The sequence below is a fragment of the Pezoporus wallicus genome, unplaced genomic scaffold (genome assembly GCF_028554395.1).
Source record: "Pezoporus wallicus isolate ANWC-B61680 ecotype Strahan unplaced genomic scaffold, APGP_CSIRO_Pwel_v1 contig_3952, whole genome shotgun sequence".
NCBI lineage: Eukaryota > Metazoa > Chordata > Aves > Psittaciformes > Psittacidae > Pezoporus > Pezoporus wallicus.
In genome coordinates, this window is record NW_026635034.1 from 10472760 (window position 1) to 10496959 (window position 24200).

A 24200-nucleotide genomic window follows, 5' to 3' on the forward strand; every position below is an offset into this window, starting at 1 on the left:
ATTGGTTTAACTGGTTAAAATCAGGCTGGCCCAGTGATGGCATAATCTAATAATTAACATTCGTTAAGCTGGTGTGTGGCATGGATACTTTAGCTTTTTTTTTTTTTTTTTTTTTAAACCAAAAAGTAAATGTAATACCTCTAAATAACAGGTTGTTCATTGATCGCTTGGGCTTAGAAAATTTTAGGTATTTTCAGTGTGATAGTTCTAACGGATTTCAGAAAGGTGCTTGATTTATAAACATAATAGGAAGCTACTGCCTCTCAACAGCTGGCTGCATCCAGTGACATTAGACTCACAGGTCTGTAAGAAACATATTTTGAGTAGCAAAATTTAAGATCTATAGTAACTGTTTGAAGCTTCCATAGTAGTAGTAGGTCTTCATTTAATTTTTTAAAGTTCCTTAAGGTTGCTTAAAGAGATGTTAGTGGTATCAATAAATAGTAAGGAGTACTTTAGCTTATTGTTTAAAGGTCTAAGCATGCATCTTGTATTCTCTTCATTGTCTAACAGAAAAATGAATTGTTTCCTATTAACATTTTTTTTAAGTTTACATTAATAATTTAGAACTGTGTTTCAAAGGCAATTTAAACATATATTTTTTCTTGTTTTGCAGATGTTTTCCCCACCTGTTAATAGTGGGAAAACCAGACCAACTACACTAGGAAGCAGCCAGTTCAGTGGATCAGGTAGGATGCACCCGATAGATACAAAAAGTTCATGTAACTAGGTTTTGATGCTTTAGCTTAGTCTTTTTGTGCTTCAAGTATAGTAATCTTTCATTTGTACGTATTCTCATAAGATACTCAGATTAATTAGAGATGTCCTGTTTTGATCTAACGCATTTTGTTAACCACAGTTCCCCTCTATATGCCTTAGAGTACTTGTCCCACTACAGTGACGTGTTAAATATCTCTAGTCATACTGACATGCAAGTTGTCTGTTTATCCGTAATGTTAAAAATGAAAGGCTGCTTTGGTTTCGTTTGTTTGATAAAATCAACTCTACCTGTTAAACTGAAGTATTATTTCCTATCCCCTGCATGAAAACAGAAAGCAGAAGTAAAATGCCAAATAATGAAATTAAAATGCAGTTCTGAAGGAAAACGTAAGGCTAATACAATTCCCTAGCACTGTGTAGTTCTCCAGGCCCTGACAAATTCTCTCAAATTTGCATCCTGAAAACAAGTAACTGTATTTACATGTTGCATGTACGTTATGGCTTGAGTGTCTTCTCATGAGGTCCACATAATGGCTCCTTTTAGAGACTTTTAAGTGAAGCCTCTAATAGGAAATAGGTGCACTTTTTGGTATCATTTTTGGATTTATAAGCAGTTACAGAAGAGAAACTAAGTAACTTTTTGATAATGTGTTTTCTTTTTCATATGTGTTTATTTTCTGTGAATCCAGTGAAGTGATATTTTTGTTTTTATGAATACAACAAAGTGATGCTTGTGATTTAGTTAATGAAAATAAATTTTAGAATGCCAGTAGAGGAGTGAAGTAATCACTTGCAGTCGAGCAATAACATCGCCTGTTTGCCTCTTACAGTGTCAGAGGTGTTACTTTGAGAGTCCGTATGAAACACCTCGCATCTTAGTGACACTTCACAATTTTTGTTTTCAAAAGTATCTGAAAACTTCTGAATTGTCTATATCTGCAAACTCTTCAGAGATTATCTTCAATGTTTAATTTAATGAAAATATGTCGCAAATGTTTCAATTGTAACATACTTGAAGAACCATTTTACTTTTCCTGGCCTAAAACATGTAAGTGGTTTTGTCTTGCTCTTTGAAAGTATGTCAAATTGAAATTATTTGCAGTGGTAAGACAGCAAATCTGTATATGGTGTAGTTAATTTTTTTTAATACGTATATTCAAGATGTTTGTTTCTCAAAAGCTTGTTTTAGAAGACATTCAGGCAGCTAAAACTTACTGTGGGGACCACAACCTGAGCATCTCATCTCCCTTTCCCCTTGCTTTTCCTGAATGAGTAGAAAAATTTTCTGTTGAATAATCAAGATTTAATTTTGAGTTTAGCTCTTAAGTCGGTCTCAGGTAGTGCGGCTGGCCCTGTTTGTAGGTTATGTTTCCCCTCTTTGCTTGGACAACTTGGAAGAAGAGAGAATGTCAGAATACTTAGTATTTTGGGAGAAACAAGTGTTACTGACTCATGGAAATTTCTTTACCAATATGGTATATCAGCACGTAGATACCAATCATGAGCAACACCCTGCAGCTGTCAAATGAGCTACAAGCTTAGTTGAATTCCTCTTGGAAAAGATAATGGCTGTGGGTTTTAATTCAAAACCTTTCTAGTTGCAGAGATTTGCTGGTTAGTGGGATTATATGCCCCAGTTCTTGTAGTGTTATGACCGAAGTCTTGACCTAGGAGGATTAATCTGCAGGAGTGAGAGGTGACAGACTTCTACATCATTTCTGTTCTGTGTCAGTGTGAAGTGTTGTAGAAAGACTATGTTAAGATCACTGACGATGTACAGGCATTTAATTTCTAGCAGTCTGATTTAATTATGATTTTGCTTTAATTTCAAGTGTTCTGTAACTTTTAGGACCAACAATGTGTGATTTTTTTTTTTTTATTTTTTTTAAACTTTTTTTTACTTAATTGTTTTTTTCCTTTTAACTGCTGGAGGCCACTTTTTAAGAGAAGTTTGAGGAGGGGAGGTATTTATTTATTTCTTTGAGCTGTCTCGTACCGAAAGGCACAATGTGCGCGAATTCTTAGAAAGCACTTCTTTAATTTTACTTGAATACAGAATGATGCTACCTCTTATGGAGACTGTCTGTGATTTTGATGGCAGTTGCAGAAATGCAGCTTGATTCAGAATCTGTCTGATTTAAATTTGGTTGTTTCATTTTTCTAACTCCTTTACAAACACAGAATTACAGAATGGGTTGAGTTGGAAGGGACCTTAAAGCTCATCTAGTTCTAACCACCTGCCATGGGCGCATACACCTTCCACTAGAGCAGGTTGCTCTAAGGCCCTTCCATCCTGGCCTTGAACTTTGTCAGGGATGGGGCAGCCACAGCTTCTCTGGGCAATCTGTGCCAGCACCTCACCACACTCACAGTAAAGAATTTTCTCTTAATCTTCCCTCTATCAGTTGAAAGTTATAACCGCTTGTCCAAGGGAAGTGTTTTCCTTAGTTGAAAAAGGCATGTGTTTATTGTTTGTTATTACACAGTCCCCTTTTTCTCATTTGAACTTGAAATAAGCAAATCTGAAAACCCCTTATCTGCACCCCCCCCTTCAACTCATCAGTGATTTGAGATGCAGCCTAATGGTCCCCGTTAAGCAGGTGAAGATCAATTGCTTGTTTGCATGGTTCTTAAGACTGCCTGTTTCTGGGAAGTCTGATTTTGAAAGCTGGAATGCTTGTAATGCATTTCCCTTACTGTCTCCCAGTTTAAAAGGATAAATTAGTTGCTGTTCAGGACTGGTTAAGTTTGTTTGTTTTTCAGGTGTGGCTATGTGAAGCGTTGGAGATACCAGGGTGTATGTTATTAATTTTGATCCGGTATATATCTGCAGTATTCTGTTGATTATGCTGTAAAAATTAGTCTAATTGGATTGCATAAATAAAATAGCTAATATGACTGATATCTATAATTTGTAAGAAAATTCTGTCATGGGTTAACGTGAACAGTGTGTTTTGATTAAAAGACAGCTAGAGTCTGCTATTGGGCAGGTGTGCTGTGTACAGGTCAATCAGTTATGAATGAAAGCTACAGATGAAGTCAGTGAACCAATCTGATACATCATAGTATCTTATGACAGTCAGTCGTGTAAGCTGCTGATAAAGTCAGATAACCTGGTCAGACTATTGGTGAAAATAAACAGATTGGAAAAGTAACCTGAGATGTCAGTCAGGGAGTTAAGCCACAAAATTATACCTTGTCATACCCGTTGTAATTACATCTTGTTTAAAACAGAACTTCCCATTCTTTTCGCCTCCAAAGCTTGTGAAGATAAGGCCATTTCTGTCTTAGAAATCATAAGAGGAGGTAAAGGTCAGGCTTTTTTGCGGATTTGATTTTAAGTTTTCTGTGTTCATGCTATGGTTAATAGCAGTGTTTATGATTTACAGTGGAATTTTCTTTTGTTTTGCTTTTGTCAAAACCACAAAATATATGGCAGTGCAAACCTGGATGGTGACTGATTTCTCCAATACCCTTTATTTATTACAGCAGCTCCATTAAAATTCAGTCACAATATTCAGACACCTGCCATAGGCAATAGCAGTTTAATTTTCCTGTGGTTCTCAGTGCAATCTCAATTTCAATTTGAAACTTTTTAATCTCAGGTGTGGTTCTCTAAAATAAAACCTTTTTAAAAATTTTCTATTGCAAATAACTTCTCAGATGTTAGAGAAGAAAACAGCTGAGAATATTTCATTAGAGCCTACTATCTTCAGTTGTTGTAAACACATTTGTTTGTGTGCAGCTTTGTGCACAACATTTTGTACCCAGACATTCCTCGTCGGAGACCTTCATGCAAAAAACCTTCTAAATGTATCTGTCCAGATACCCATTTGTATCAGTTTGATCCCTTTTTATGCAAATTTAAGAGACTGCCCTTTCCACTTCTCTTTACTAATGTTCTGAGTTTGTAAGGAAGGATTGGAATAGGTCTCTAATGAGTGGCTTCATGCAAAGATCATTTAAGTTGATAGCCTGCCATTAACCTGAGTGTCCTTAAATAGAGGCCATGTGTCTTGAGACTGGGCACAATGGCATTCTTTAGCCAGGTCTATTAAGTTACCAGTGTTTCCAAAGTTAGCACAACCTGACTTGGTTACTGTTTGTTGGTCCTGTAAACTGCTATTTCCTTTTAACTTTTACATCAGCAGTTCCTTGTAAAACAAACAAACCAACCCAACAAAAAATCTTCTGAGAGTTACCTGGGTGGGCAGTGTTTTAAAGGCTGCATTCATTAATCCACTGCAAGTGTTGAAGAGAAAAGGCACTCTTAACTCTGACAGCCAAATCACAGCCTTGGAGAAAACTGCAGAAAGATGAGACTTACATATGCAAATCAGTTTCCCTAACCTTTCAAAAGACAGTATTTTTTCTTTCTTTCTCTCTGTGAGAACTGTGATTCTGAAGAAGAATCAATTCTGTGATACCATTCTACATGTGTTTCTGGTGCAGTCTTCTGTTGAGGCGTAGGAAATTCCTAGTGCCTGCACTTAATCCCTGAATGAAGGAGTTGATGAGAGGTCTCATGTAGTCAGTTGTAGTCTGGTCCTACGGTATGCTAGGTCATGACAGACTCTTCAAAGTAAATAAAATGTGGAAGACCTATGTTCCAGGAATTTGGTATGCATTTCTAGTTTTGTCATCCAAAATATGTTACTATCCTGTGTGCTTTAGTTTGCTGTTCAAAAGATGAGCTTTTTGTGTGATAAATGCCATAAATCTAGGGTGGCCTGTTGTAATAAACATTAGGTCATGCAGCTATGTGGCGCTTCTGTTATTTTTATATTTAATTTTGTTCTTTAACTCCATTACAAGTGAACCAGCAGACCTGGTAACCTGGTGTTTCATCTTGGGTCTGAGGGTTGGTAGATTCTGCCTCTTCTGCAGATCATGGGTAGAGTTGTAGAAGCCTTGTGCTTGAAAGCATAAAGGGCTGTAGCTTCTTTCCTCTTTAGTGGTTTGTAGGGGAGACCCATGGATTACCCTTCAAGTGGGCCAAACGCAAGTGAGGTGAAGATTTCAGTCTGGTTCCTTCACCTATTGCATTTAGAAGCCTAAAAGGGTGATACAGTGCTAGTAAATATGTGACTGCAAATCACCTGTTGGCAGCCTCTGTCTTACTATTGCTGTCACTTTTCCTTCTCCTCTTCCCTTGTCTCTGAAAGGTAAATTATCAGACACTTGCTCCATGAACAGTCTTGAAAAGTACAGCACATAAAAGGGCTGAGTAACTGCTTCCGTATTTCTGTTTTAGAAAGGTGGGGGAGAAAATGATGGACAAACAGAGGGAACCAACTTTAAAGCAGACAGTCCCTCTCAATGTGTTTGTGCTCACATTGTGGATATTGAGGGGTTTTTGCTTGGAAAAAAAAAAGTTAAAAAGGCATTGTTCCTGGAACAGGTAGGTGTTCTAAATCCAGCTTGATGGGCAGATACGTAGGTGTTTGTCCATCTTTTGTTGCTGTTGGCTATGCTTTTGAAATGGCTGTTATCACTTAGATGATGGTATGAACTTCATGACAACTGGTTAGAAATTCCTTGCTGTATTCCAGACAACTAAATTTAGGATTTTTAGTAGTGTTTGGCATGTCTTCAGTTCAGAGATACACTTGCCACTGTTAATAAAGGAAACTAACTTAAGCTGTATTGGCATGCAGAGAAAACATTCTTTCAAAAAGGTAATCTTGTGTTTCCAGCAGTTAATTTTCCCTAGATGAGAGCCGCGATGTGTTTACAAGCACAGCGTCTAACCTCCAATCCCCATATAAAACATTACTGTCTCACAACCAAGGAGGATCTTTGCAATATTGTTTCTGTGTGGCTTCAGAAGGTCTGGCTGAGGTCGCAGTAGTGCCATGTCCTTTCCTGATGTGGAACTACCTGGGATGGAGCACCTGCCACCATTGCCCTTCACCCCAGCGAGTAGCTTTTTGATCTGTCAAATTTTTCCGATCTACTGTAAGTGATGAGGAATGTCCAGATGCTTTGGAGAGGGGTCTTAATGGCATGTGGGAAGGAAGGAATATGATTTGAAATTGCTTGTTGCCGTATTTTGGGGTTTACCCAGAGAGAAGTATTGATATGAATGTCAACACAAGGACTAAAGGTTGGAGTAAAATGGAGGAAGAATCCTGGAGAGAGACTGAGGAGAAATTACGTGTTATCTGAGGAATTAATTTTCTTTAAAGACGGGTATAAATGAGGTTCTTAGGTATTAGTGTGTCTTTTAATGGCAGCTGAGGTTGTACTCAGTCCCTTAATTACCACAGAACTTCTATTAAGCCTGTAGCTTGTGCTAAGGTTTGGGGTTATTTGATTTTATTTGTTTGCGGTCTCTTTTTTTCGTCTGGCAAGGGAATTTCATGTTAAAACTTGTCATTCATACATACATGCCAGAGTTCCCCTTCCCCCTATTTCTTTCCAGCTGTCACATATAGAGGACTTAACCCCTTAGTCATTTTGCTGTCAAGTGGGTATAACAGCTGTTTTGTCTCAGATAATTTACTTTATCTATAGTTCAGTCTATAGGTACTGTTATATGAATTTCTGTTGATCTACTGTATACTGTACTATAAACTTAGTAAACTGTATTTTCTTTAAGTCGCTAAAGGTATGGTGCAATTTTCATGGTTGAAAATTGTGTATTTATGAACAGAGTATTTAAGGCACTAATATAAAACCATATCAATACAAGTGGAGCTTGTGGAGACTAATTTTAAAATGGAAAGATGTGCATGAACTTGAGTAGTTTACTAGATTTCCTTGCGCTGACTTCTCTTGACTGCAGAGGTGCAGTTCCTTTTTTTTGATACTCTAATGTTGAGGGATACGTTTTTTGGGGAATAGCATTGAGCATTTGTAGAAGCTTTGTAATATTTCTGAGATTACTTACAGAACCAAATGTGATTTATGTGATATAATACGTATGTTTTCTATCTTGCATTCCCTTAAAAATAAATATTAGTTTATTGTATTTGAAAAACCAGATTCAGTAAATGGCTTCATTGACTAAAGCATGTTCTCAAAAAAGCTTTTTTTCAGAGGCATTGTCTAATTTAATGTGTTAGTACTTCTTCAGAAGTATATAGCAACACTTAAATTAGTTTTGTATGCTCTCCTGTGAGGAGGTCACTAAGTTTAAGTAGTAAATAAAGAAATATGAAAAGGCACTGTTTTCTTCTGTATGTGAATAATTTGTTGAAGATTGTTACTGAATACTCATAATTAGTTTTAAATTTTATATACATCTTAATCGCTTGTCTTTTGTTTACTAAGCACTGTAAGAAAAAGGGGAAAGTATTATTTCAGTACACGATTATAATTCTAAGGACAGGAAATTTATTTTAAATATCTTTATTATTTTGTAGGGTTTTTTTCTGTCTTAGGTAGTGATGGCCACACTTCAATTTGTTACTTTTTTTATTAATATGGAAGTCTAGAAGGTCCTCAGTTCTATTGTATACTCAACCTGATGATTTCAAAGTAATTGTGGGCTTTTTAGTTACTGCAATCCATTATTTACTAGTGGTTGTAGGGGCAAAGGTTTTTGTTTTTTTTTTTTGTATTATGACTCTAAGATGAGCTAATGATAATGTTTTTTAATGTCTTGAATGGATGCCTTGTTTTTTCATTTGTGAAACAAAGCTGTGTTTGTAAACACAACATTCTAAAACATAAAGGACATACTTTTTTGGTGAAGATGTTAACTGAATGCCAAGAATGATCAGAAAGAGTAGCTTTTGTTATATTTAATAATATCTCACTGTCTTCAGAGGATAATCAGGCTAAAATGTACCCAGTCATTCTTTAGGACTTTGTTGGATTCTTCTTGTATGCTAGGGTTGAAATTTTTTTTTTTTTTTTCCTAAAGAAGGAGCTGACATTGCGTAAAATTAAATAAACTTCATGTTCTTGCTGATGTAATGCGGAAAAATCTTTCTTGATCACATCAGAATAATTGTTGCTGGTGTTTTAAAGTGGTACTTGGAATGGGGGGTGGAAGAAGAGACTCAAGAAGAGTTTACAGCCCTGCTTAGTAGGGTAATGCTCTCTACAAATGCCAACAAAACCTTAGCATAACATTAAGTAAGGTTTGTCGTGGACAGGAAAGTTGTACACTTCCATATGTGTGCTATGGAAAACTTAAAAACCAGCTCATGCTGTAGAATTGCATTTAAAAAAGAAGGTAAAAAGTGTACATTTCTGGTATTAAGTTTCTCTTTATTGTTAAGTGGAAAATAGGTAGATTTATTTATTTATTTTTTTTATTTTTTACATTCAGCTGACAACTTTGAATTAATTGTTTTCCCTGCGGTAAATTCAGTTTATTGCAGTTGACCTGCTTTCTTCCTGATTTCTTGCACCTGATCTTCTACAGCGATTGCTTATATTGTGTTGTTTCAGGTTTTTCTGTGGGCATGGAAGGTATTTGTTATGCTTTTCAAGTCTGCTTTTTGGTATTGCAGACTTTATTTTTTTCTGTACCAGCTGTAGCCGCAGAAGCGGTGGAATCTCCATGGCTTTATCAGGTTGTTAGTTACATGGAGTTCCAGCAGTAAGTTGAACCACTTGCTTTTGCTGTTTTGCTTTCCTTTGCATGAACAAAACTGCAGGAAATGTTTGGTTTGTGCCTCGTCTCTGGAAGAGCTCTGTGCTGCTGTGTTCTCTGGTAATACAGAGAAACTTAAGTTAGGCTGGGTTAGAGTTTTATTTGTGAAAATTACATTTTGTGAAATGATTTGTGAAAATTACATTTTAGACAGCATATTTTTTCCTCTTTTTAAAGATAAATAAGCAGAAGGAATTGTTAGAAAAGCGTAACTAGGAAAACAAAATCCAAATTTGGTCATTCCTAATTGTAAAGGTTTTGCAGGTAAAATACCAACAAATATCAGACCATGATTGTGTAGGTTTTGTGTGTTAAATGAAGTTGAGCTTAAACCAGAGTTTACCTGTAATTCATTGTAAGCAAGAACTTGGCCTGGTGTCTGTATTTATTCTGTTAAGAGTATGACCAAAATATATTGCTAATTTTAATATCATTGTCTTTGGGGAGTGAATTGATTTATAGTCCTTCTGTCTTCTTCCATGTTCAGGTTTTACAGACAAAATCGTTAGTGCATTTGTGTGGTTCCAAATTGTACCTGAAATAAAACTAGAATGCACATCGCTGGTTTTTGTATGCACTATCTGTGCTTTTTTAACATCTATCTAAAAGTCCAAAATAAATTGGTTTTGGTTTTTGGTGTGTATGGTTTGGTTTTGGTGTGGTTTTTTTTTTCTTTTTTTTTGTTTTGTTTGTTTGTTTTTGTTTTTTTTACTTGAATTAGGTGATAAGGGAACCACACAGAAGAAGATGTAGTAAAACATAAACGTGAGTGTGATTTGTACCTATTAGCCTATAATGTGTGAGAAAAATGAAGTGTTTAATTTAAAATAATGTTGCTCTGTGAACTTGGTTTCTCTAGTTCTGTTTGAAGCCTAAAAAGTGCAGATAAATCCATGGTGAAGTCATTTGATTTTGAATGCTTCAGGGGTGTCTTGTAATCGGGTATCTCTTGAATTTTCCCGTGTTGCACTAGTGTTAGTCGGATACTGTGGAGCTAAATACACTTCAGAAAATCCTAACGTAGTTTTAGTCTTCTGTAGGAGAATGGGATTCACTGTTTATATTTGTATTTTTTGTTTTTTTGAATGCAGGACACTATTGTCTTGGTGTTATCCCAGGAGCTCTTGTGGCTACTCTGTGAAACCGGACAGCTTTGCTTGTAGGACAAACATTTGCTATATTGTGGTGTTTGGTTTTCAATGCGACACCTATCCCGTTCCAGTTTCTTCATGCAGCAACTCCATGAGTCATAATCTTTGCAAAAGAGCACAGCTTAAAATAATCACTGATTGTTTCTTTGCGATTCTACTCCCTGTCCACTGCAAATAAACAAGAGCAGAAATGACAATATCATTTAATCCTTTAATGTTTGCTTTTGACGTGCAAAACATTCTGTTGTAATAGAGGAGTAATCCGTAAGGAGGGTAGCTGCTCTTTCATCTTCCTGAATGCTAAATGAAGCCAAAGCTTTTATGAAGAGATAGATGGTGGTTTAATGAAGATGACCGAGTTTTGGAGTAATGAAAAGCTTTTGTTTATTTCTAAAAATGATGCCCAGTGCTTACTGGCAGAGTTCAAACATATTCTAGAAGAAATGCACATCTCTGCCACTTTATGTGTGTAAATGCATGTAATGTCTGACATGTTCTCTGCTCTGTGTAATGCTTTTATTTAGTAACATTGCAAATATCTCTGATATCGTATTCACTTGCTAGGGGACAGTAATAAGCACACAAAAAAAATAGAGCATGAACTTTGTCAATATTGCTTATGACAGGAACATTTAAATTGGGTATTTTTCTTGCCAGTACTTGTGAGATGCTGAATTAAAAAAGCTCCTCAACAAAAAAAAAAAACACAACAAACCAACCCAAAACCCAACCAATAAAAAACCCCCACCTTCCCAACCAAACAAAATGCTCCCAACACCTTATGTAAAAAACCTCCCAAAAACTTAAACCCCAGTAAAGCCCCAAGCAAACCAAAATCCGCACCTTTTTTCTTTCTGTTGTTAGTTTCATTAGCTTATAAGGACTACTTTTTTTTTTTTTCCTTAAATAATCTGTAATATTACTACTTGCAAGGCAAGGTAGATAATTCTTTCAGAAGAAAGCAGAGAGAGGCTTTAAAGGATGGGAGACCATATCCTTTCCAGAACATACTCTCCCAACAGTCTTTCACGCCTTCATGAATTAGTGAAAAGGCCTTTTATTTTTCCCCTCTTTGTAAGTCAATCCCTTTAAAGTGGCAAATAGTCAACTTCTGTGAAAGTTAATTTAATCTCTTTTTCATCCACTGAGGTTTTAAAGGTTGTGGTTCTTTACAAAAAGTTCCTGCATTTGTGTTAGTCTCCAGTATGTGAATGCTGTGCGCTACAACCAGAAGTAATCTTAAAGGTTGCTAAACTATTTTAAGGTTGCCAGGAACGTAAAGAATGCAATCATGTTGTTAACGTTTCTCATTGTGTTACAGGAAGGATATATCTGACCATCTGGGGTGAGTGAATTTAGGTGAGCCACAACAGGCTGGATTTGGTCTATTTTTTGAAAGCTGCCATGTAATAAAAGTGGACATGTAACTTAATTTTCCTTCGTACCCTTTTTAATGGTTTGAATTGCTGGCTGGGTCCCGTGTCAAAGTACACAAACTGTTACAAGTGTAAGAGTGATCTATATGGCATGAATACTTAAAACCCTACATGTTAGGTGAATGAATTTCAAGACATGTAAGGCCATGCATTTGTGAATATGTTTCTGGGTGGAAGGTGAAGCATTAGAAGAGACATGAGAGATGGCTTTTTTTTGAGTGATGCGGTAAACCCAGAGTTTATATTTATGCATGTCTGTTACACTCATTAAACCCACTTTAATTTCAAGATACTTGTTGAGTACTGAATAATGGTTTCAATCATCTGCTTATTTACTATGTACAAACACTTCCTTTTTCCTTTTCCTCCCATCCTGTTAGGGGAAACTGAGATCAGAGAAGAGGTAAATGCCTGCATATGGGAGATGTCATATAATGCAATTTATATTCTAGGCTAATGATTATATTCCTTTTGGCCTTTGAGTAGTCCATAATTGTTTTGTAAAGTGAATGACATTTTTTTTTTCTCCAAGATGCATGTTTGTTGGTAGGTAACCTAAGCGCCTTGTGAACTATTATTAAAAAAAAATCCCTGTTTTGCAGCTTGCATTTCTGCAAGTGAAAACTGGTGTGTGTATGACAATGCCACTTGTGCTGCAGTGAGGAATCAGTTGGAGTTTGGCCGTCTCTCATGTATGTGTCATAGGTTGTCTCCGAATTGGATACTGGAGAACATGCTGTTGCCATAGCAATGAAAGTCCTTTTGAAGGCAGGATTCTTGGCAGAGCTGTTGCATCTCCTAAAGTGCTTGGTGCATTGATCTGAAAGTACCTTGGCCAGTATTAGCGCATAGCTGTAGTGAAAAGAGCGGGAAGTATACATATTTTTAAAATACACTATTTTCCTTTTTTTCACAGCTATTGGTTATATTCATAAAACTACATCTTCTTAAACTTTTATCCTGTGAACAATTGTTGTATTTACCATTCTTGGCTTGAATCAATGCATAGATTGAGTGTTCTCTGCAAAAGTATCACTGGGTGACTTTCATAGTTCCCTTCAGTACTTGTCCCTTTAGGTACTTGGAAAATATTTTAGAATGTTTTCTCCATGATTTTGGTTACCACGAAATAGCTGTAAAAATACGCTGCTTTATTCATAATGCTTTTCAACTTATAATGGTTGTCTTGCTCCTATGTTATTTATATTACAGAACCCTAAATGTGATACTAATGGAGGAGAATCACTACACTTAGGATCCCTTTTTCAGCAGACATGGCTAGATCTTTGTGTATAAATACTTCCGTCTCAAAGCGTGCTTTTGATATGAAATTAAGAAAAGGCTATGAATTTCTTGTGTTCCATCAGATAGATAATTTTTTTCTTAGTAAGTGAAATTTTCTTCCCCAAGATGAAGTGTAGGAGGAGTTCAGAGACAATTTGTGTAGCTCAGATGCTCTAGACGGCAGTAACATCTATTTCTACATGTGCTGAGAGGATGGAGTTGATTAATTTTTTTCCTTATTTAAAAATACCAAAGAATTTTAAAACTGAGGAATAAAAAGCAAAAACTTTTTATAAGTGTGATGAACACTGCAGCATCTTCTTTCATGTGCACTGGGATTTCCATGCTTGAGTGTTCCTTTGTTACTGAAAGAGCTTCTAAAAAAGAAATTTGAAGTTACCCACCAAGCTTGCTCCCCTCTTTAGCTTTCACTTTATCACTTTCTCTGAAATAGTAGATATAGAAGAGAATTAAACAAACACTTCCTTCTTTTTTTTATCCTTCACAGTGACAATAAGAATGAAATCATACTTTATTTGTACTTGTAAAGACCTTTGTGCCTGCTGTGGCAAACATGAGCAAGTGCCATGCTAGTGATCTTAAGTTTGGGTTTTGTTTTTCAGTCCCTGCCCCCTTTTGCCCCTTTCTCAGAGTAGGGACGAAGCATAGCTTCAGGTTGGCTTGGCCCTGGGAAGCATTACTGAGCTGCGGCTCTAAGCAGTTTAGACAGGACTTGTTACTTGCAGTTTCTACATGTGTTGGTCTAACCTGGGTAGACAAGTCGGGGTGTAAGTGACCTTGGCATGGTGACTGGATCCTGCGCCAAGGAGAGGTCAGCATTGATTGCAGTGAGAGTGTGAAGCAAGGGAATTAGACTTTGCAAGGTGTCTGCTTGTTTTTGTTTCCCCTATTTAAGCAAATTTAATGCTGCATCAGCAGACGTGTACTGATGCTCTCAAGCTATCCTTGGGAACAAACAACATTAATAACCCAAGTTTCCTATAACTGTTTTGCCAGTTTGTCTCAAGTCACGTTTAGGGGGAAATGTGAAGGAGCTGTGAAGGTCTTGCAGGACTCCAACAAAAGTTCTGTTAATGTGTCCTTTTAACCTCTGAGTCAGTTAATAGTGAGTAGGCAATGTTTTGGGGATTGTGGCAATAGGTTCAATGAAATAACATTGAGATAAACTCATTGTGTTCTGAATACATAAGTATTTATTAATACTGGCCTGATTTAGTTTGGCTTAGCAGAGATAGCATTTAAAATTAGTTTAGTATGAGAGGTATTCATCTTTTGAAATTTTAATTGTGAAAGAATTTTGTACTTGGATGATTGGTTCTAAAATTAAACAAGCTGCTCATGTAATTGATGTAACAAGCTTCCATCTTGAGATATTAAATACTTTTCAGTATCCTCTGGTTTTGTTTTCATCTGTGTTGTTTTATCAGATCAGTTAAATCATAAGGACATGGAATACTGAATTATGAACAAAATGAAAAAGTCTCTAGATGTGACATACTTGGTCTTAATGAATTCATGAAAATTCATGTCTAAAATTTAATTGGAATAGCAAATTCTTAGGAAATACTATTACTTGATAGTTAGGGTTGTTGTTTTTGTAATTTAAATAAGCTACAGCAGGCATTAATATCTCCATCAAAAACTTTTGCCAAGATTGTGTTGTTGCACAATGAAGAGAGGGAGAACTTTAGTTTTAAAGGACATAGCAAAGAGGCAGAATTTCTGTTCATATCTTGCTTCATAGTTCCTCTGTCTCTTTGAAGAACTTTTCTATTCTCTGGTTTTCTCAGGTATAAAATGAGGTCTAGTGTTCACACTGTAGAAGAGACAGTGGTTTTTAACTTCCTCAGGGAAATGGTGGAATTGGAATGCTTAATAAGTTCATACCTAAACAGAGTTAAATTAGCTTGGGCATACTTTCAGTGTTAATATTCAGTTGCTCCTTTTGTGTAGAATTTCTGTTTCTCTGCTTGTTTAATTCAATCTTTTACTTACATTGATGAAGTTTTGGGGTTTTCATTTTCAGTTCAGTTCTTACTGTATCTACTATACAGCTTTTTAAATATAAGTTATTTAAAAATGTGGAAGTAGACATTTTCAGTCTAGGATTCATAGCAATGTTCTAGAAATCGTTTTAGCACACCCTTGCCGATTACATATGCTTCTCATTTCTGTAAATTGTATTTGAATCTAATCCAAACAAGAAAGTGCAGATAAATACATTTGCCAAAAATTTTTCAAGGAAGAAAATTACTACTTCAAAAAGGCTTCCTGATGCATAAACAGAAAACAGTCCTGTCCATGGCTATCCTTTGTATTTAATGGATTAAATGCACTTTGACAGGTGGATATATGTACCAGTGTCTAGCCCATGGCCATAATCTAATAATCATGGATAGGGTAACAAGTCGTCTAAAAAGATTCAGTAATCGAGTGGGTTTTTTGACGAAAGCTGCTCTGACTGAAACAAGAAGTGAGGCTGTGTGAAATGTGACTGCATTTGCTATCGTGCCTGTATTCTGCGTACTTAATAAATACCCTTTGGGATGTCGTAGATAGAACCTATGCTTAAACAGATATGGAAAAGCTAATTGTGCTACAGCAGCATGTGTTCTAAAGTTATGAAACAAATTTGATTTAACCTAATGATCATGGAGAACTTAGTTTCAAAACATTAATTTCTCCTTCCCCTGAAGTGCTTTTTAACTTGTTTGTTTCTTTTGTTGTAAAAATAGTTGTATAACATTAAATAGAGCCTTCTGTGAAATACACGATTCTTGTAACATAATTCTGGTATGTGAGGGGAAGCTTAAGAAGTACTGATGAGTAAACACATGTCAAAGGGGAAGACTTCAAGCACTACAAATATTTTGAAAACAAAACACGTTATATGCTAACAGTATGCTTTGGTCTCAGTTGTGCTTGATTACTAAAACCTACATTGTATATAAGTATCCTTTAAGAGAAAAACAATACCTTGGCCCTGGAACAGTGCTTTGTAATGCAAAATTAAACTAGTTTGTTTTGCCAAACTAAGGTGTTAAGACTATTGGCTTATATTTGGTTCTAGCTTTCGGGGGAGGAAAAAGCTGCTTTACATTCTGTAAACCTCTGTAAAATCAGCTGGGTTGGGATAAAAACAGTGTTCCAAAAATTGTAACTTTGTTCTCTCTTCTTTTAATTTAGATAGAATTTCTGATCTAGCTGGCAGGGACAGTTTTAGAAAACAGTGAAGGGGGAGAGAGTGTGAACCCATTTAAGGAATTAAACTTTCCTTTAGGAAGATGAATTAACAGCTCACCCCAATTTATAGGTTACATACAGCAACTTCCGAATGTGATACTTGTTGTCAGGTGTCTTTTTTTTTTTAATTTTTTATAAATCCTATCAGCTTTCTCTTGTAATGCAAACAATTGAGGTACTTTATTTTTCAGCTTCACAGCAGCTTTTACAAGAAGTGGGATTCTTGCAGTAAAGCTAGTATTTAGGGAGACACAGAAAGCTGGAGAAATCGGGAGGTAGAAGTATCTTCCAGGGGAACCTAGGGCAGTGATCTGGCTGAAACTTAGTTTGGGAAGGCTATTTGCTCTTCCATGTGCCTGATGTGCAAGAAGGGATTCTTACCACTTTATTTGTTGTTAAAGTGCAAGGTATATGTTTGATCCTTCACTGTGTTATTATTGTAGATAGAGGTCTTCTCCAACTTGTTCTTGAAGAATATTTGTCTGAGTTAAATGGTAATGAAACAGAATATGAAAGCAGCTTTTGTATTTATTTTGGCAGGATTGTGTTATCCAAAGACTCAGAACAAAGAAAGCTTAAGACCATCAACATTTTGTAAGAGTAGTGTTGTACTTTGAAGCTGGGAAAGAAAAGAACTATACTCCTCTGCCCTTGGCGCTGTTCATGCAGATGGCCACGTCCATTCCCATGTGCTCACTGATGTCCACTACCAGCGTTCTGTTACTGGTTTTGGTAGCTGGGATTGGCTTTGTTCTGGCCTTGATGTGGAGTACACTTCCCATTTCTGAATGAATACTTTTTTAATAGGAAATTTTGTCTCAATTCCAAGGGAAAAAAAAAGGTGAGCTGTTAAAATTGTTTTTTTTTTTTGATAACAGTTTGCTGGTGCGGCTGCTTCTAATATTAAGTATTAATGTAGTAATTAAAACTGTTGTAATATAACTGTTACTGGGTATCAAGAAAAACAGTAAAATAAACTTCTTTTGCACAGGGTAGATTTGAATTTGGATGTTCAGATGATGTTTAATATTTAATTTTATTCTGTCATTTTCATTGTCTTTCATTGACTTTCATCCACGTCATTAATAAGTTAACTTTTTCTAGTGCATGCAATTCCTCCAATCATTTGTACAGTATGAACCAAATGAATGCCAGTCCTGAATGCTTTGTTCTGTGTTGTGTTTCTTACTTTCTGTTAATCTTCCTAACATGTCTTGATGGACAAACTGCCCAAGGACAATTCATTACCTTTCTCTTTCATTGCTGTTCCCGGTGCTGTTCCCAGTACAGTGGTGTCTTGCAGAAGTGGTAATGTGTGTGTCTATTACAAGGAAAGAATACATGATACATGGAGAGGTGTGGACCATAAATACTAGGAATAGTGGCTGTGTTCTGAAATATATTTTGATTCACTTTTACTGTATGTGTATTCTTCCAGACAGCCTCAAATGAAGATTATCATAATCACCTTTGAGCAGTTTCAAACCTTTTTCCTTTTAAAAATCACTTGTCTTAAAATTTCTTCTCACATGTATATTTCTGGAAATTTACAACTGAAGATGTGATTGGGAGGCACAGCAGTGTCTGCAATCACCCCTGAACCAGTGACAGCTTTAGTGTTTTGAGACTTTCTGTTCTCCTGGGCTAGGAATAGGCTTTTAAATATGTTTTCAGCCAGCTTTTCCCTCTGAAGCCTCATGGCTTATTGACTTTAAATGCAGACAGATTAAAAAAAGTTTATTATTTGTTTGCAGGTCTTCTGGAACAATCTTTGAAATATACACCCAGTATATAGAACTAGTTGGCATGCACCCGGAATTACACTATTGAGAGTGATATAATTATTTCTTAAGAAGTTTGTTGTGCTTTTTCAGATAAAATGTAACAAGATAAGGAATGACTTCATTTCTCAGAAGTCTGATACCTTTTATTTGGAAATCCCGGGCATATTTGTTTATGATGTAATGCAGATCTGGTATCATTGGCTGTGCCTTTTCGATTTACCTTAAAAAAAGAAAAGGGCAGCTTAAAATGTAAAGCATGCTTACACTTGTGAAGTACCTTGTGTGTTCTGTAACAGAAGTAGTAATGAACAAACTGAAAGTGAAAAAGAACTAGAGCTATCTGGTGCTTTGCTTTTGTCAACACTGAAATACTGCCTGCCTTTCCTCCTCACCCTGCTCTATCACAGTCACAAATGGGCTGAGGCTGTGAGGAGGGTTGCTGAATTTCTGGTATAATCTCATCTCTCAGGGAAAGGAATCTGTCCTTTTTTTTAGTCTTTGTGTTTTGATTGTTATCTCTAAGCACACATGGAATTTCAGTGAGCATTTGTTAATTCAGTGAAATCTGTTGATTTTGTCAACTTTGTCACTTTCCATTTACATAATCTTTTAGGCTTTTAGCTTCTTTAAAGTTCTGCCAGGTAATCTATTGTTAGTGTATTTTGTTTCTGCATAAATGTATTGCCATTTTTCACAGCATCTTAGAATACCTTATCCTTCTTAATTACCTCAGAAGCATGCATTTTTCTTGCTGGTCAGTTTTACTTTGGAAGTCTTCTGATGTTATTCTTAATCACTTTCTGAATTCTCATTTTATTCTTGATTATCATTATTATTTCCTTTCTTCCTAGCCTTAAGTGAATTGATAGAGCATGTCCAGTTAGTGTTTCCTGTGTTCCTTTTCCCAGACTTTAGATTTATTTACATATTTTATCTCAGTCAAGTAAATGATGTAACTTTAGACCAATGAACCTGTCAGTGATATTAATCTGTACAGTTAGAAATCAGGCATCTGGTTTAGATGGGGTGGTTCATTTGAATTGTGTGTAGACTGCAAAATAAATATTGATAGTGTTATTACAAGACTAAAAATTTTATACCTAATAGAATACACTTGCAGTAGTGGTATTGCCTTTATAGGACAGGATATTACCATTGGAATGTGGTTTAGGGGCTGGATAAAAATCCTGTCCACTTGCATGCTGGCAGTTTTTACTCTATTTACACACTTTAATTCAGGTGGCCTCGGCCATTTTGGGACTATTGCAGTATATTCTATGTATACTCTGTGCTGTAACTTTTTCCTTTGAGGGAAGGTAACCACCTGGATTTCTACAAAGGGTGTCAGTGAACATAAGTTATTGGCATAATGGCTCCAATTGTGCAAATAAATCTTCTGTTGCTGTCCCACAGTGAGCAAGCCTTGCTTAAGTGGCCTGTCTGGTTTTCTTCCTGCCCCTGACTGATAGGAGTCAAGCTGGCTGAAAGCCATTTGCTTGTGCAGCTAGCACTGCACGTGTGGTAGAGCTTGGTTGTGGTTTATGTTCTGCAGTGAACAAATTAATTCTGCCCTTGCTGCCAGTCTGGTTTCGATAGCGGAAAGAAGCTGTTAGGGATTGGCTGGTTGGAGAAGGGAGAGTTCAAGCAGGATGCTAAGGTATTTTTGGGGTGTGGAAATTTAGCTTCAGAAACTTTGTTTATCTGTAACTCCATCCTAATGGCTTGGGGCAGTGCCAGTTACTCGGGAAGTTGTTGCCTCTGACCTTTTGTGTTCAGCCATCATTCACTTCTACCAGATTATTTGTAAGGAAGTAGAAGTCCAAAGGGATGTACTTTCATAGCCTGCAAATGGTTCTCTGTTGCGTTTTGGATGTGTGTGTGGCCTGATAACTGCAGGTGCCTTGCAGATGCCTGTGTGAGGAGAGAGCTGGCTCTGTACTTAAAACTACCCTCCTCTTGATATACCTCTACTGTACTTCTTTGAGTTGGAGCTCTCTCTGTGCTGGATACAACACACTTTGGCCTCTTTGTCTTTGGCCTTTCTATTTTGACTTTGGAGATTTTGATGAATTTTAGCAGTTCCCTCTAGTGCTCCTTAGTTAGTGAAAATTGTCCTAAATTTTTATTTATTTATTTATTTTACCCCTTCAAATAAAATCTAATAATACTGCATATTCTTAAACATATTGCCTGTAAAATGTGGCTGCAGCTGGGAATGGAAAACTTTAAAAGTAAATGTCATGGTAACACAAGGTGCACTGCAGTGAAGGAAGTGTCTTGGTAAGTGTGGATACTGCAGAGTAGAAGCTGTCTGAATATGCCTACATTTCTGTGAATGCTGCCTCCCTTTCTGCTGCCTGTGAGGGTACTTGCATGTAGTAGGTCGCTGCATGTTATTAAAAAACAAGAACAAAAACCTTTTTCCTTATGCAGCTTCCAATCCAGCTGTATGTATCTGGATGTCTGTAGTTAGATCTGCAGTCTTTAGGAGGAACAGGTTAAGAGGTTTGCCCTTTTGTTTTATATTGTGGCCTGTGACAAGTTGCTGGTGTTTTGGGGAAAGAAGTTCTCTCTCAGAAAGGAGCTCTACTTAAAACTCTGCTTTTATTATGAGAATTACTAGAAATGGACACCAGGCTGTACTTGCATAACTTACTCAAAGCCTTGCATGCCTTTTGAATTCAAAGAATGAATATATTTTTTGAGGAATTGACTTTTAATTGAACAAACATAAAAAATCTTTTGGTTACTTTAGTTTATAGATGGGATATATTTTTTTGTGGGTTTTTTTTGTAATTTTTATTATTTGTAGATGGTGGCAAGAATGGGTGACTGGCTTGTGTAAGAGTATCCTTATTTTAGATCCTCCTCCTCGCACAGTATGCATTGTGCATGCACAATGACTTCCTGGTAACTCTTACAAATAAAATGGAATTTATCTTCATGTCTATGGTTTGAGATGTCATTTAGAGACCTTGGGTGGTATAGACTTAATTGATATTTTGATTGGCCGGACAACCAGGTATGCAGTACAAAGTGAAATGTTTGCTTCTATGTTTTATGCTTTTTGATTAATTGGGTTTTTGTTTGTTTCATGTTTTTTTTTTCCTTCCTAAGCATGGGAATGATTCACACTGATACATGAAAGAACACAGTGCTTATGGTAAACAGAAGTACAGTTGTACAAGTATTTTAATGTAAATTTAGTTATTGAATCAACCTAAGAGAGATAAGTAAGTAGAATGTTGGTAGGACAGTCTATATGCTGTTTATCTTTGCTGCTGTCAGATCTCTTGGCAAATTGGTGTCCTTACTAGTCTAGATGATCTTCTGTAGGATTGTTTTCTTGAGGGGTGCAGATGATGATATAAGAATAGCTGTGTATGTATGTGGTAGGCGTGGGGTTAAACACGCTCAAAATTGCAAAGGTGATGAAACAAAACCAAATTTGCCTGATACTTATTGATTCACTGTAGTACTTTATGCTGTGTACTGGTAGAGGGCATGTGTGACGAATGCAGGGGTGTTGGGTTTTGATTTATTCCCCCCCCCCCCCTTTTCACTGCTATTACTTAATGAATTAATGGATACAGTTCTTGAGATTTATTTAGTCTGCCGATTTGCTTTGCCCATAAAAGACCATAATATCCCTTTTTCATTGCATTCTAGAAACTGTTTAGTACGGAGTTAAATATGCATATTTTATTATTAATTTCTTTAAGGGTTTTTGACACATGGTTTAGTTTTTCCAGCCACGTGCTATTGCAGTGTAAATGCGCTGTCATTTTGAGAACTGAGAACATGGCTGCCTTAAAATTGGTGTAGAATTTTGAGCTACCTCAAAACCACACCATTTCTGTTGGTGTGTTAGGTACTAAGCTTTGTCACACCTTCATTATGAGCTTAGGTTGGTCTTCCGGATCGTATGTAGTCATCAGGCTTTACATTTCATTTATAGAAAATGCTTATGAGCACCTTTTAATGTACTGTAATCTTATTAAGCCAAGTTGCTGGCGTTTTGCATTAGTTTGTTCTTTGTATCCCTTCATGTTGAAGGATGTAGTTGATCATAAATACAATCGCAACTATTTTTGTTTTTAAAAAAGCTTTAGAAGTAGTTTGAATGTATGCTAGTATAACATTTGGTCATCTACAGAAAGTAGTGCTATGCTGTGTATTTACAGTTCTTTAGCATCTGACTCTTAAGTTCTATTTACGTTTGAATTAAGTATTTTGGGGACTGTTTCATTTCCATCTGAAAATGTTTTCTAAGGTAATATCTGTTCTTCAGGGATACAAAGGAATCAGTTTGGTGATTTTCATTAGAATGCTTTCCACTTACATCTTTGAGGCATCTCTGTAAATCCTTCTTTAACAGTTCTTGACATTGCTACCTCAAGGCGTTGAGCCAGCATGTGCAGTCTCAAGCAAGCAGACCAGAGTTCAAATCCCAGGCTGCTCGCTCAAGGAGGCGTTTTGCTCAAATCCTTAGGGAGCTGTTGACCTTGTCTTTCCAAAAAAGTGGCACCTGCTGGCTAACCAAGAGGGGCTTGGAGGGAATTTGGAAGAGAGTACTTTGGTCTTGGTGGGCTATGATATAGAACTAGGGGTTGTGAGGGCTAAAGAAGTACTTGGCTCCAGGAGTGGATGGATTGAAAACAAATAGAAATTAAGGTCCTTGGGAGAGAAGTACAGTTTTGATCCCTGCCTGATGCTCTTTATTCAGGTTGTGGCACTCATAGTATGATTTTCCTTAGTGTTCCCCGTTTCTTTGGGTTGTGCTGTAGACCATTTGCACCACTTGTGTGCAGAAGCAGTGCCTCAAATAGGTAATGTTAACTACAGCAAAACGAATTTTTCTTGATTATTTTGAAGTAAAGTTACTACTTTCTCATAGAGCAGCTTAATGCAGAGGAATCTCAGCAATTCTCCAAGTTCTTAATTTTCAGTTTGGTAGAATGAAAACAGACCAAGGGAAAACTCAGATTTCTATTTGCAAGGTTAGTATAGAAAATGCTATTCACAGCTTTTTATCTCATTTTGTAGTTTTGTAGTCTGTGTGTCTAATGAGAAGTAATATATTTGGTAAGGAGCAGTGGGATTTCATGCTGGTTGTTTCCAGAAGATTGCTAAACCAATACAAATCTGATGTTTGTCTTTTTTTCTTAGATTTACTTGAACTTAATCACAGCTATTGTGCAATTTTGAGCCAAGAGTTAAAATGCACAGGATTGTGTTAAAGCAGAGTTCCTCTCTCTTCAGCCCGTCACTGAAAAAACCACAAAACCTCCCAAAGTTTAAATCTTCAGGTGCAAGGGAACAGGTTGTACAGAAAGGAAAGGAAATAAAATTTGTATTATATACAGGTCCAAATCAGCATTTTTTTTTTTAAAAAAGCTATTGAGTTATTGAGTGTTAAATTCTAGACTGCATTTAGTAGGGTAAATTGCTTATAATTCTGGAAGCACTGATCCTGATAGGAAAGGGTGATAATTAGTTTCTAATATGGACAGAATTGCTGTTATTAGCTGTGCTCCACATGTTTGCTTCCCCTGTGGCATTCCTTGGGGTGCAGCAGATGGATGAACAAGGGGCAGAGGTAATGTGTGCCGTGATCGGCTGCTGCTTTCCCCCAGGGATACTTCTAGAATGCTGATCTCTTCCTTTTTCTTTATTTCTTTCCTTTTCTCTCCTCTTTTTCAGCAACTTTGAGATGTATCAGAATTAATTTATGGTGTTACTCCCTTATAATCTATTAATCCAACCATTTAGTACCAGTGTGCTAATGTCTTATAAAAGGATGGGCAGTTGCGAGTGTGCTGGTATCTTAAATCTTACAAAGTCAGTATCATGCTTAAATACTTTGTGAGGTTGTGGCATTAATAGTCCAATGTTGCCTGTTACTGTTATCTGATCTTTTGTAGCATAACTCCATTTCAGTAGCAGATGGATA

The 24200-nt window shown here is 36.5% G+C and overlaps 1 protein-coding gene across 11 annotated transcripts in view; it reads left to right on the forward strand.

The window, feature by feature from the left end:
* The window catches only part of TCF12 (transcription factor 12), a 167435-nt gene that overhangs the window by 3564 nt on the left and 139671 nt on the right, over window positions 1–24200 (forward strand). For all 11 annotated transcript variants that reach the window (XM_057398207.1, XM_057398224.1, XM_057398216.1 and 8 more), the window contains one exon: window positions 617–689. In XM_057398207.1, coding sequence (XP_057254190.1) covers window positions 617–689 — 73 coding nt within the window. The remainder of the gene's footprint in view (window positions 1–616; window positions 690–24200) is intronic.